Consider the following 11,715-nt stretch of genomic DNA (forward strand, 5'->3'; position numbering starts at 1 on the left):
ACGCAGTCTAGGCCCTTGGGGAGAGGGGACAGAATTAGGACGAATTGATTGGAATATGTCAGCACCTCATGGCCGGAGGAATTCTCCCCGTCGATTTTTCCGATGGATAGATGGAAGCACGAAAGAATTACGGAGAGCCGGGGGAAGGAATAGAATGATATACCCGATTTACGGAGGGGTTGGGGGGAAGAGCTATAGCCGGTGTTGTGTTGCTGGAGGACACGGCAGTACGGTTCAGCTTGTATGCAGTCAAAGTAGTTAGAGGGCATGAGGATGAGCAATCTTTCAAGAAGGCTCACGATTAGAACAACGACAATATCACTGGGCATCATTGCGAGCTGCAAGCAAGCAGACACCAGCCGGTCGAGGGGAAGAAATCACTCGTAGACCAGCTGCAGGGTGGACAGGCAAGTGGAACAAGCCGGGCCGGGATGATGTCAAGGGAGGGACGCGGGGATTCCCGGGAAGCCGGCCGCGGCCTGAGACATGAGGCAGGAATGGAGAAGACCTGCAGGCCGCAGCGCGCGTCATCGGCGGCTTCAGAATGGAAGCATCATCCATCAAATTCATCATCCATCGGACCTCAATTGTCCGGTTTACGTTTCAATTCTGAAGAACCTTGAACCTGACTTCACTTACCGTAATTTAGGGGCTGTTTCGATCCCTTTCTTCGACCTCAAGCTCTTCTTTCTGTGACTTTCTTTCGTCTGGTTCTTGCTCGACTACAAGCCAACAGCATTGAGCACTGATTTCATACTGAACACATCATTCCCCACCAGCCGGTGAGTTCTTCGAGCACTGCGAACCTGTGCCCCTCCATGACACACTTCGTCACTACTACTGCCTTCTACTCAACTGTGTGCCCCTCTCTTTCTCTTGCCCACCCACCCACCCTTTTCCCTTGCACTGCATCCTTCCCCACCCCCTCCTCTCACATCGTCCTCTCAGAGTGGTTTCTCCCTAGCAACCTTGTACTCTCACCCGTTGCCCCTCCCTGCCCGATTTAAATCTCCAGCTCCGTATTCGTCGCTCGGTAAAGGCCTGTTAGTCCAAAGCTATTCCCATCATAATTTATTTCAACCTTCTTTCCTCTCCTCTCTTCCTCTTCTTCCTCTTCTCTTTTCTCTCTTCTTCTTCTTCCCATCCAATCTTCATCTCTCCATCTCTACATTACTCATCGCCTTAACTAGTAAACCATCAGACTTCAAAACTTATCACAATGGGTGTCCTTGAGAAGCTTTCCCGCAAGTCCGGTGTCATCGTCGGTGATGACGTCCTCCGTCTCTTCGAGTACGCTCAGGAGAAGGGCTTTGCTCTCCCCGCCATTGTAAGTATTGCAGGCCAGAACTGGCCTTCCCAGAGCTTCAAAGCAGCTTAGAGCTAACCCACGTCTACCATTGTAGAACGTGACCTCCTCTTCCACCGTTGTCGCTGTCCTCGAGGCTGCCCGTGACCAGCAGTGCCCCGTTGTCCTGCAGGTCTCCCAGGGTGGTGCTGCCTACTTCGCTGGCAAGGTGTGTATCTCATGAGTCCTGTGCATCATCCAGACGGGCAGAGGCTGACTGTGTAATCCAGGGTGTCAGCAACGACGGCCAGAAGGCCTCCATTGCCGGTGGTATCGCCGCTGCTCACTACATCCGCAGCATTGCTCCCGCCTACGGCGTCCCCGTTGTCCTCCACACCGACCACTGCGCCAAGAAGCTCCTTCCCTGGCTCGACGGTCTCCTCGATGAGGACGAGCGCTACTTCAAGCTCCACGGCGAGCCCCTCTTCTCCAGCCACATGATTGATCTGTCCGAGGAGTCCGTTGAGGAGAACATTGAGACCACCGCCAAGTACCTTAAGCGTGCTGCCCCCATGAAGCAGTGGCTCGAGATGGTAAGTATTGTGTGAACTCCCGTGTTACTTCATGCATTCTAACATAATTGCTTCAGGAAATCGGTATCACCGGTGGTGAGGAGGATGGTGTCAACAACGAGGACGTTGACAACAACTCCCTCTACACCCAGCCCGAGGACATCCTCGCCATCCACAACGCTCTCGCCCCCATCAGCCCCTACTTCTCCATTGCCGCTGGTTTCGGCAATGTTCACGGTGTCTACAAGCCCGGCAACGTCCGTCTCCACCCCGAGCTCCTCGAGAAGCACCAGGCCTACGTCAAGGAGAAGACTGGCTCCAAGAAGGACAAGCCCGTTTTCTTCGTCTTCCACGGTGGCTCCGGTTCTTCCAAGGAGGAGTACAAGCAGGCCATCAGCTACGGTGTTGTCAAGGTCAACCTCGACACCGATATGCAGTACGCCTACCTCACCGGTATCCGTGACTACGTCCTGAACAAGAAGGACTACCTCATGAGCACCGTCGGTAACCCCGATGGCGAGGACAAGCCCAACAAGAAGTTCTTCGATCCCCGCGTCTGGGTCCGTGAGGGTGAGAAGACCATGAGCAAGCGTGTCCAGGTCGCTCTGGAGGACTTCAACACTGCTGGTCAGCTGTAAACGAAAAGAAGCTTATTAATGTTTCTCTGATGTGATGTGTTTTCGGATTTGACGAAACCAGATACCAAGTACATAAATTCAAAACAATTTCTTCATTCATCATTCGACGGGGAAGGGGAGGTGTTTGAGTGAGCGTAATATGGATTTGTGGTGCGGTGTTGATTGGTTGATGTGCACAGGGTTGGAGTTAACGATGTATGTAGTCGAGCTTCATGGCTTGTGAAGTAGGCTGAATAATCACTTTCCGACGGCTGACTGCAGAGCTTGTATAAATCTGTTACGATTTGTCTCTTTTGTCTATGATAAGATATTGACTCAACCATGTCAGGTATCCTCGTGTTTGCATGACTGAATTGAGCCAAGTTACAGTCTGCGTTTCTCCCTCCGCGTTCCTGACTCTCAAGTGGTTGTACGAGCAGCCCTTGTTGAACTGATGGTGGTAGAAGTGCTAACGAGGACAGCAGTCAAGGGAATTCGACTTTTTCTCCCCCAGAGTGAACCGTGGATAGATCGGCACCGTTGACAAGGTTGAATATTGAAGTCAAATTCTTCCAGGCACATTGATCATATGGGCTAGGGCATATAAGTTCCCAAACCTGAGCATGTGACATGTCTCGCTCGCATGGCTTAGATGGTAAAGCGCAGCACTAGTAATGCTGAGATCCTCGGTTCGAGTCCGAGTGTGAGCAGGTGTATTCATTTTTGCTGGTTGTCTTTTTGTTTCCAGTCGGGTTGGGACTGAACCGTGCTCGGGGTGCTCTCTCTCTTTGATTGTCCCGGTGTATATCTGTCTGGTTGATGCTAATTGATCTGTCTACTTTCTTGCTGTCGGGTGGTAGCGTGATCGGCTCGGAGAGGGGCGTCGGAATCCTGGAGCAGCCTATCAAGATTGGTATATGCTTGACACGTATATGTATTCTATGGGTCAATTGGGCACGAAAATATACACTGTGGTGAATCCGGAACACCGGGATCTTCTCTTTGTACGCCACAGTGTTTTGCTCGCGTGGGCCCCGCCATGGAAAGACAATCCGATGAAGTATATACCCTGTTCTACCACGACTCAAAGCATCGTGGTGAACCCTATGCAGCTCAATTCGTCCCGTCCCAGCAAGCTCGATGGGATTCTTATTGAATTCCACGCCCGACTCAGCTGGATGGGTAAGTAGACGCTTCTCAGCGGCACTATTGATCAGAGCGCATTTGTTTCCAGAAGCGCCTCCTATGACAGCTTCCCCATCTATAACATCTTCAGGTGGGTAGTATCAGGCTCGTCTGGAGTGGATAACAAGATGAGGCTTAGCAAGCTGGTCGTCATACCTCAACTTAGCTCAGACATGGGGTGAATCTCGTGTTTCCCCGAGTGATATACTATGTATGGCCGCCGGCGCATGACTCCTTTTAACACCAAACTCGAATGCAGGGTACACGGAGCTTGACATTGTAGTATCCTGAAGGTGAGTCACCAGAATTGGCGTGGATTGTGAAGCTCATTGTGCTGGGAAAGAGGGAACGCCGGCGATAGTGTCGTGTGTTCTTCAGTGTTGTTGGTGATTCTGGTCATACTCGGTCTGGAAGGCGCCGTAGCTGTGCCTGGATCGTGTACCTGTGGGATATACTGATGGTGAGCCGGGTTCTTTGTTTGCACCCAGTTTCTCAGGGACGAGCCCTGGTATTGACTCGTCTCGCCTGCCGCATCTCTTTCTCGTGATTTCTAGAGCACCGCTCCTACGGAGGCTGCGCTCGGGTCGTCTTTGGCCAGCCTCCATGCACCAAATGGCCATGGCAGACTAACCTCATACCCGTGCCCGCTGTGTATATTCATCATAGGCTCCACTATGATGATAGAATCGGAGTCTCGTATGACAAGCAGCACAATGCCCGGGAATAGATAATGTCAAACAGCAATGGAGTTGCGGTGAGTTGAACCATTGAGGCACTGGTACATTCCCAGTATATGAGGAACGTCTACCAGCCTGTACCTGGGTGTCAAAACAATAATACGTTCCATCTGACTACTCATGTAGTATGGATGATGCTCCTATGCACGATGAGGTCATTTGTTCCAGTTAATGATCGGTCTTCTAGAATCAGCTTAGAATATGGATACAAAGTTTACGAGCAAGCTCAACCAATCAGCTCGCATGGCTTAGATGGTAAAGCGCAGCACTAGTAATGCTGAGATCCTCGGTTCGAGTCCGAGTGTGAGCAGGTGTTAACTTTTTGCTCTTCGTCAAACCTGTACCGACTAATTGTGACGCACACTCATTCAAGCAAGTTTAAAAGCAAGCTCAACCAAGCAGCTCGCATGGCTTAGATGGTAAAGCGCAGCACTAGTAATGCTGAGATCCTCGGTTCGAGTCCGAGTGTGAGCAAAGCTAATATTTTTTTGATCTCATGATCAAACTCATCCGGCTTTCTACCCTGATGAATGATTTTGCCCGACGGTTTCACTTGCGCTCTTAGCGCTATTCATGCCTAAGACAACCTCCGTCATCACCCATGGATACTTACTCCACAAGTCCTCAACCGATGATGAGATCGGCCTGTTGTCTTCTGCCATTAGCGCCCAGCATAGCGGCAGCCAACCGTTCTTAGCACAGAGGCCTACGTTTAAATTTAGAAACGAGTAACTCCCTCCATGCCGTGTAGATAGCGGATACGCATGTTCAACCCTTGGATCTGCATGGCCGCCGCCGTGCCGTTCCCTGCCAAAGAAAGCAGACGTGCTCACATTGCAGTAATTGTCCCGTGTGGAGAAGGTTGATTGCTTCTCACCCAGTTCCAGTTCAAGTAAGTTCCAAGCTCAGGGCATGAAGAGTGTAATGGCCTGTAAGTAACTTAGTCGAGGTGCAGATGCAAACAACACGTGCCTCTCTGCAAGTCGGGGAAGGTCACCGGGATGCGAACAACTGCGTGACAACCTATGTTCCCTCCCATGATATCCCACAGTCCGCCCGCAGATATGACCCAAATGGAGACCATACCCGCAGACTCTACAAATGGGGCAATGGCACTGGGGTAGGTTCTCGCGGTGTGCAGGAAAACCGGGTGATGCATCGGAGTTCAGTTTATACTTGCGGATTGAGATATCGTGTTGACCGGAGCAGATGCGGGGTTCCAGCCGTCAAGATATTACTCGAGTACGAACATGGTAAGAAGCGTGTTATCGACATCATAGCACAAGTCAATGCCATGATCTGTTGGGATGGAGAGGAGCTGGCCCAAACTCAACTTTAGTGTTTTCATCATGATCCTCGTCCGAGTGAAAACATTACCTAGGCAGAGTAGTCATCCGATCAGGCCGTTAGAAGGGTCCTGTGGCTTGACTGCCGTGACCAAGAATAGAAGCAGATGACTCCATTTGCCGGCAATTGACAGCAAGACCCTACTTCGATTGGACCCCGAGTCTTTTTTCTTCTCGACATTTCATTGCGGTGTGCCACAATGGGGTGCACATCAGCCACACTGTGGTACATAGGTTAGTATGGGTATGGTAAGGAGTGGCTGAAAGAAGGATTGAGCGTGGCTTTGCCGATGGTAATCAACGTCCCGTTGGTCAGCAGAACCGAGTTTTGCGTACCGGGGGACCCGAGGGTCTGAGACATGCTACCCTAGGCCCGCATTGGTTGGTCCACCAGGATAATAGCCCGACCATCTCTTGCATCCTCATCCAACCATAGAAACCCCAGTGGAGTTACTCTCATTGTTTGGTTTTCATTTTTCTTCTTTGGCTGCTTTTTTGGGTCGCCCTGAGGGCTCACTTGGATCCGTCTGAGACGCTGAACCACGTCGGGCGGGTAAACAAAGCGTGCAGTCCGGGAGGAACGAGGAGCAAGAAACAATCTGATAGATAACTTACATAGTGCATGACTCCTTTCAATTTTGATTCTCAGGAGAAACAAGTACTCTGCACTACTAGTACTCTTTAGACTGCAAGTGTACATGTACCACTTCTAAACAGTAGTGCGCTAAGTTCTAACACATTACAAGTACCAGTGAGAAACACTCATCCGGCTCCACTCAGTCAACGTATGCAGTGCGCATCTCGACCCCCGACTGTCAGAAGTGGAATTATTGATACGTACTGGAGGTACGTCAAGGGAGAGTCCAGTCCGGTCCATTCTTGACGCTCGTTTGTTCCCTCCCCATCCCCCAGGAAGTCAAGGTTCAATCCTCCACTGGATTGCAATTCGAATCCAAGAGAAACCCATCCCTCAGCAGCGTTGTCGTTCAGAGCAGATTGTCAATTGCTAGACTAGAGGGCGACTAGTGGTGGTGGTCGAGACCCGCCTCCAAACGCGAATCCACTTCTCCATCATCGCTGATTATCTTTCTCTCCTCTTGCTCGTCTTCCCACGCCCATCTCTGATTTTCCTGGTTCGGTTTCACATTCTTCGCCTCACTCACTTTCACTCCTCCTGTCGATTGCCGTGCAACAGTCGTTCGCTTCTTTTTATCCTTCCTTGTCGCGCGCCCGCTCACTCCGCCATCTATCTCTCCTCTGCCTTGGCTTCGCTCCGTCGATGCCGCCTCGGCTTCAATAAACACCATGCAGTCTAGCGCTCTCTGGCGGCGCGACGATTCCACGGATCAATTTCTCAAACTCATCCAGAATCCTTTCAAATCCGCCGTATGTTATGCTTGCCCTATACAACCTCTTTTCCTCGATGCATAACTAAGGAGCACAACAGTTTCAAATTAACGCCGTCTGGGCCTCGTTGGCCACCTCCGCCGCCTTCAGCGTCCTCCTTGCCCTCCTATTCTCGCTCTTCAGACCTCGTCACTCCCTCGTCTACGCGCCCAAAGTCAAGCATGCGGACAAAAAACATACCCCGCCACCGGTGGGAAAGAGCTTCTTTGCCTGGCTCAAGCCCGTGGTGCGCACCAAAGAGCCCGATCTAGTCGACTGTGTCGGGCTCGATGCCACCATGTTTATCCGATTTGCCAAAATGTGCCGGAACATTTTCATCTTCCTGAGCATCATCGGTTGCGGTGTCATGATTCCTTTGAACCTCACGCAGAGCCAAGGCAACACCGTCTCCCAGTATGGCGCCTTTGCGACGATGACCCCGCTCTATGTCAGCACCGACGCTATCTGGGGTCAGGTTGTTTGCGCCTGGCTGTTCGATATCATCGTGGTCTTCTTCTTGTGGCGGAACTACAAGGGCGTTTTGTCTTTGCGCAGAAAATACTTTCAGAGTGCCGATTATCAGCGCAGTCTCCATGCGCGTACACTGATGGTGTGTGACGGTCCCGCGAAGCAGCTCTCACTGACAAACTCACTAACCACGTTATACAATAGATCACCGATATCCCACCGTCAGCACGTTCGGACGAAGGCGTTCTGCGTTTGACGGACGAAGTCAACCCGACAGCTGCCCTCCCCCGAGCCGCCATTGGCCGTAACGTGAAGGATCTACCCCGTCTGATCAAGGAACACGACGAAACGGTGCGACAACTCGAATCCGTGCTGGCCAAGTATCTCAAGCGACCCGATCGACTCCCGCCCAATCGTCCGACCATGACCCCGCACCGGAAAGATAGAAATGAGCACCCGAGCGGCAAGGTGGATGCCATTGATTACTTGACAAGTCGTATTCAGCGATTGGAAGAAGAGATCCGACATGTTCGGTCTTCTATAGATAGACGCAACGCCATGCCTTTTGGCTTCGTCAGCTGGGATATGATCGAGCATGCGCACGCTGTGGCATATAACGCACGCAACAAGCACCCTCAAGGCACGACTATCGCCCTGGCCACTCGCCCAGACGATCTGATCTGGGAGAACCTCCCTCTGTCCAAGGGCGCACGGAGGTGGAAACGATTCCTCAATGCGATTTGGGTGTCGCTCTTGACATTCGTGTACATCGTGCCTAACGGATTGATTGCTATCTTTCTGTCCAATTTTTCGAACCTGGGTCTAGTGTGGCCCGCATTCCAGACATCACTCGATGCCAATCCCAAGGTTTGGGCCGCAGTTCAGGGTATCTTGTCTCCCGCCATCACATCTCTTGTCTACCTCGTTCTGCCCGTCATCTTCCGACGGCTGGCAATTCGGGCGGGCGACGTCACTAAGACCTCTCGCGAGCGTCATGTGCTTGGCCGGCTTTACTCGTTCTTTGTATTCAACAACCTTATCGTTTATTCCCTCTTCGCTGCCGCCTGGACATTCGTCTCCGCTGTCATCGATGCCCAGAAGACCGACAACAACGCTTGGAAAGCCATCCAGGATGGACAGTTCTATGAGAAGATCGTGAGTGCCCTGTGCAACGTGTCTCCCTTCTGGGTGACCTATTTATTGCAGCGAAATCTGGGTGCCACCATTGATCTGGTTCAATTGGTTACTGTCTTCTGGGTATGGTTCTCCAAGACGTTCCTCTCGCCTACCCCTCGCCAGGCTATTGAGTGGACAGCTCCGCCATCTTTCGAGTATGCCATGTATTACAACTACTTCCTCTTCTACGCTACCGTCGCGCTTTGCTTCGCGACACTACAGCCCATTGTGCTACCCGTCACCGCGCTCTACTTTGGGCTGGATGCAATGATGAAGAAGTACATGCTGATGTATGTGTTTGTGACGAAGACCGAGTCCGGCGGTCAATTCTGGCGCGTTCTGTTCAACCGCATGGTTTTTGCGGTTATCTTGTCCAACACCGTCATCGCCTTTGTGGCTAAAGCCAAGGGTACTTGGACCATGGTTTATTGTGTGGTTCCGCTGCCGTTCATGATGCTCGGCTTCAAGTATTATTGTATGAGGAAATTCGATTCTGACATCACCTACTACAACCGCGCAAACCTCACGGATGCCGAGGCCCTGGCAGTCAGCAAACCGAACAAGAAGGCATCTGAGCGGCTAAACGCCAAGTTTGGCCATCCCGCCCTCTACAAGCCCCTCATTACCCCGATGGTGCACGCCCGGGCTGCGGAAGCGCTGAAGCGTATCTACAGCGGTCGTCTGGGAACTGCCGACGCCGAGGGTGAATACTCAGACATTGCCATGGATGCCATGTCGACGGCCCACCCGGGAAAATCTATGATGGACGCTACGGGCCCGGCGCCTTTCGAAGTCGTCCCCGAAAATCATCTAGACTTCTCCTACTACAAGGACCGGCCGGATTTCAGGGACGAGTTTGGCGGTGGTATCTATGGTCGTCCGGACGATGTGTTTACCGAACGCTCGCATACGCCCCGGAGTGCATTGGGTGAGTGGTCGCCCACCTCTTCGCGCGCCTCGTCCCCGACCCCATCGGTGCCGTCTCTCTCCGGATTGAAACCGCACGATAGCTACGATCCGACCGCCTACGACCACATCCATCCTGCCTTCCGTGTTCCCGCACCCATAGGAGGCAGCGGACTCTATCAGCAGCGTAACGAGAGTGAGACGGAGCTGCTTGCTCAAGCACAACAGCCGGCAGTTCCGGAGATGGCCACGCCATTGGACCGCTGGCGGACGAGAGGTTACGGTCCTGTCGAGCAGGATGATCCTACCTTCACCTCGTATGAGCACTACCGAATGCCACACTAGACGCTGTGTGCAGATATGATTTTTTTTAATTGTTTTGCAGCGACAACGATTACTAGATCGTTGATATATTAGAGTTTGGGATGGGATTTTTGGGCTTCCTCTTGCGAGGAGGCAGGAGTAGCGGAAGCAACGCGCCCACGACTATTTTGTTTTGTTTAAACATTTGAGCAAGAGCTGTACATATTTACATGATTAGAAGATTTGTGTGTCAATACGGATTTCCGGATCACATGCAAAAGTGGACGAGATGTGTTTTGTTCAATAACACAGTAATAACAAATAGCTAGTGCATGGAACTACTCGTACTATACCAGATAGGAACCCGGAAGGCTCCTCAGGAACCAAGGGTGCTGACCAATTAATGGCCAGACCCGCAGCTCATCGGCCCTCACGCTTCGTCCATCATCCGTCATCAACTTCCCCTCTCTCTTCTCTCACACCAACCAGCTTCGATTGCTTCACGGGGCTGCAATGTGGTTGTTCATCTCCAGTCAAGGTAGCTCCGTGACTGCCCGACCGACTTCTCCTGCAACAACTGACCATCGGCCCACGTACCTTGCTGCTTGCGCCCACCACTCCTAAGTGCCGAGCCGGACTCCGGGTGCCGTCGGATTCCCTGTGATCGAATACAAACAGCTTCGCCATACCCCAGTCGACAGGGAATATATAACCCACAGCCAGCGGACAAGTCCTGGCGACTGCTGTACCTGTTTGCCAACTCGTGCCGTACCCACCCCGATGCTCGCCGGCCTTCCAGCAACCTCACCACCACCAATCGATTGAAACGAACAATACACCACCTTCCATTACCTTCCGCGTCTCTCCTTTTCTTCTACAACAATCCATATCCCTACCCATAATAAACTTCAAGCCTTGACATACACCACCATGGCATGGTACTCACTTCTTCCGCCCGACTTTCTCTATATTGAAAATTGGCTTGTGCGAGTCTTTGTCCGTCTCACCCGCCCCCTACCCCCTCCCTCTCCTTGCTTACCGCTTTTTCTTCCAAGCTTACCACTAACGGTCGATTGGTCACACCATAGATATTTCTCGGCTTTGTCACTATACTCCCTTGGGTTACATTACTGGTCTTCGACATATGTCTGTACATATGGCGGATGGTGAAATATGAATTCCCCCTCATCGGCGGACGAGCGAGGGGTAAGCAGCGACCGCGAGCCCCGAGCTTGAACGAGAGGCCGGATGGGCAGCCTAGGGTCCTGGGGCTGGGGACGGGGGCCATAGTCAATGACATCGGAGATGGGGGGATTGCAAGCGTGGAGAAATTACGAAGCAGAGGGCGGAGGTATGAGGGAGACGAGGACACCTGAGCGCATTTGGCGTCTCCCCGCTTCTGTGTTGCGAGAGCTCTGCTCGCCTCCCGGTGAGGCTATTTTCCTTCAGTCTTGTCGAATTTTGGATTTATGCTGCCTTGGATGAACTCTCTGACTGCCGATTGGCTATCGCGTGGAAGGGAAGGTGGATGGATGCCTGTGCTCAGGTGGCAGTTGGAGGGAGGTCTGCATGTATGGACAAAGTGACTGGCGACATGTTTGAAATTCGTCTGTGTATATTGATACCCTGTATGTACTCTTATTTCTCCGTATATCAATTTGTCCTAATATAAATGATCAGGTTCCAAGTTACTATCGTGACTAAGGTACTATCGGCCGGTTGAGCAATCAGCAT

General features: G+C 51.9%; 3 protein-coding genes and 3 non-coding genes across 6 annotated transcripts; all 6 read left to right on the forward strand.

Moving 5' to 3' along the window:
- Positions 1-1,219: 1,219 nt before the first annotated feature.
- On the forward strand, positions 1,220-2,495 carry ASPACDRAFT_19765 (fructose-bisphosphate aldolase FBA1; the record flags this gene model as incomplete). The annotated part of the gene is made up of 4 exons (XM_020198893.1): positions 1,220-1,327; positions 1,404-1,514; positions 1,576-1,878; positions 1,935-2,495. The coding sequence occupies 4 exons, from the start codon at positions 1,220-1,222 to the stop codon at positions 2,493-2,495; spliced, it is 1,083 nt and encodes a 360-aa protein (XP_020061469.1).
- Positions 2,496-3,111: 616 nt separating this feature from the next.
- ASPACDRAFT_t18 lies at positions 3,112-3,184 on the forward strand. The gene has a single exon. It is a non-coding gene; the product is annotated as a tRNA-Thr (tRNA).
- A 1,449-nt stretch (positions 3,185-4,633) lies between these two features.
- Positions 4,634-4,706, forward strand: ASPACDRAFT_t19. Its single transcript has one exon. It is a non-coding gene; the product is annotated as a tRNA-Thr (tRNA).
- Positions 4,707-4,797: 91 nt separating this feature from the next.
- On the forward strand, positions 4,798-4,870 carry ASPACDRAFT_t20. The gene has a single exon. It is a non-coding gene; the product is annotated as a tRNA-Thr (tRNA).
- A 2,177-nt stretch (positions 4,871-7,047) lies between these two features.
- On the forward strand, positions 7,048-10,023 carry ASPACDRAFT_56528 (putative DUF221 domain protein; the record flags this gene model as incomplete). The annotated part of the gene is made up of 3 exons (XM_020203138.1): positions 7,048-7,128; positions 7,190-7,738; positions 7,801-10,023. 3 exons carry the CDS (start codon positions 7,048-7,050, stop codon positions 10,021-10,023), a joined length of 2,853 nt encoding a protein of 950 aa, XP_020061470.1.
- A 776-nt stretch (positions 10,024-10,799) lies between these two features.
- Positions 10,800-11,611, forward strand: ASPACDRAFT_74654 (uncharacterized protein). Its single transcript, XM_020204265.1, has 2 exons — positions 10,800-10,977; positions 11,070-11,611. The coding sequence occupies exons 1-2, from the start codon at positions 10,912-10,914 to the stop codon at positions 11,355-11,357; spliced, it is 354 nt and encodes a 117-aa protein (XP_020061471.1). The 5' UTR covers positions 10,800-10,911; the 3' UTR covers positions 11,358-11,611.
- The last annotated feature ends 104 nt before the right edge of the window (positions 11,612-11,715 follow it).

Source organism: Aspergillus aculeatus, assembly GCF_001890905.1.
Source record: "Aspergillus aculeatus ATCC 16872 unplaced genomic scaffold ASPACscaffold_1, whole genome shotgun sequence".
NCBI classification, from domain to species: domain Eukaryota; kingdom Fungi; phylum Ascomycota; class Eurotiomycetes; order Eurotiales; family Aspergillaceae; genus Aspergillus; species Aspergillus aculeatus.

Bases quoted from the DNA above. Each gene is read 5' to 3' on its own strand.
- ASPACDRAFT_74654 (XM_020204265.1), top strand. From the start codon at position 10,912: ATGGCATGGTACTCACTTCTTCCGCCCGACTTTCTCTATATTGAAAAT. The intron at 10,978-11,069 runs GTCCGTCTCACC...GTCACACCATAG, and splicing joins ATTGGCTTGTGCGAGTCTTT to ATATTTCTCGGCTTTGTCAC.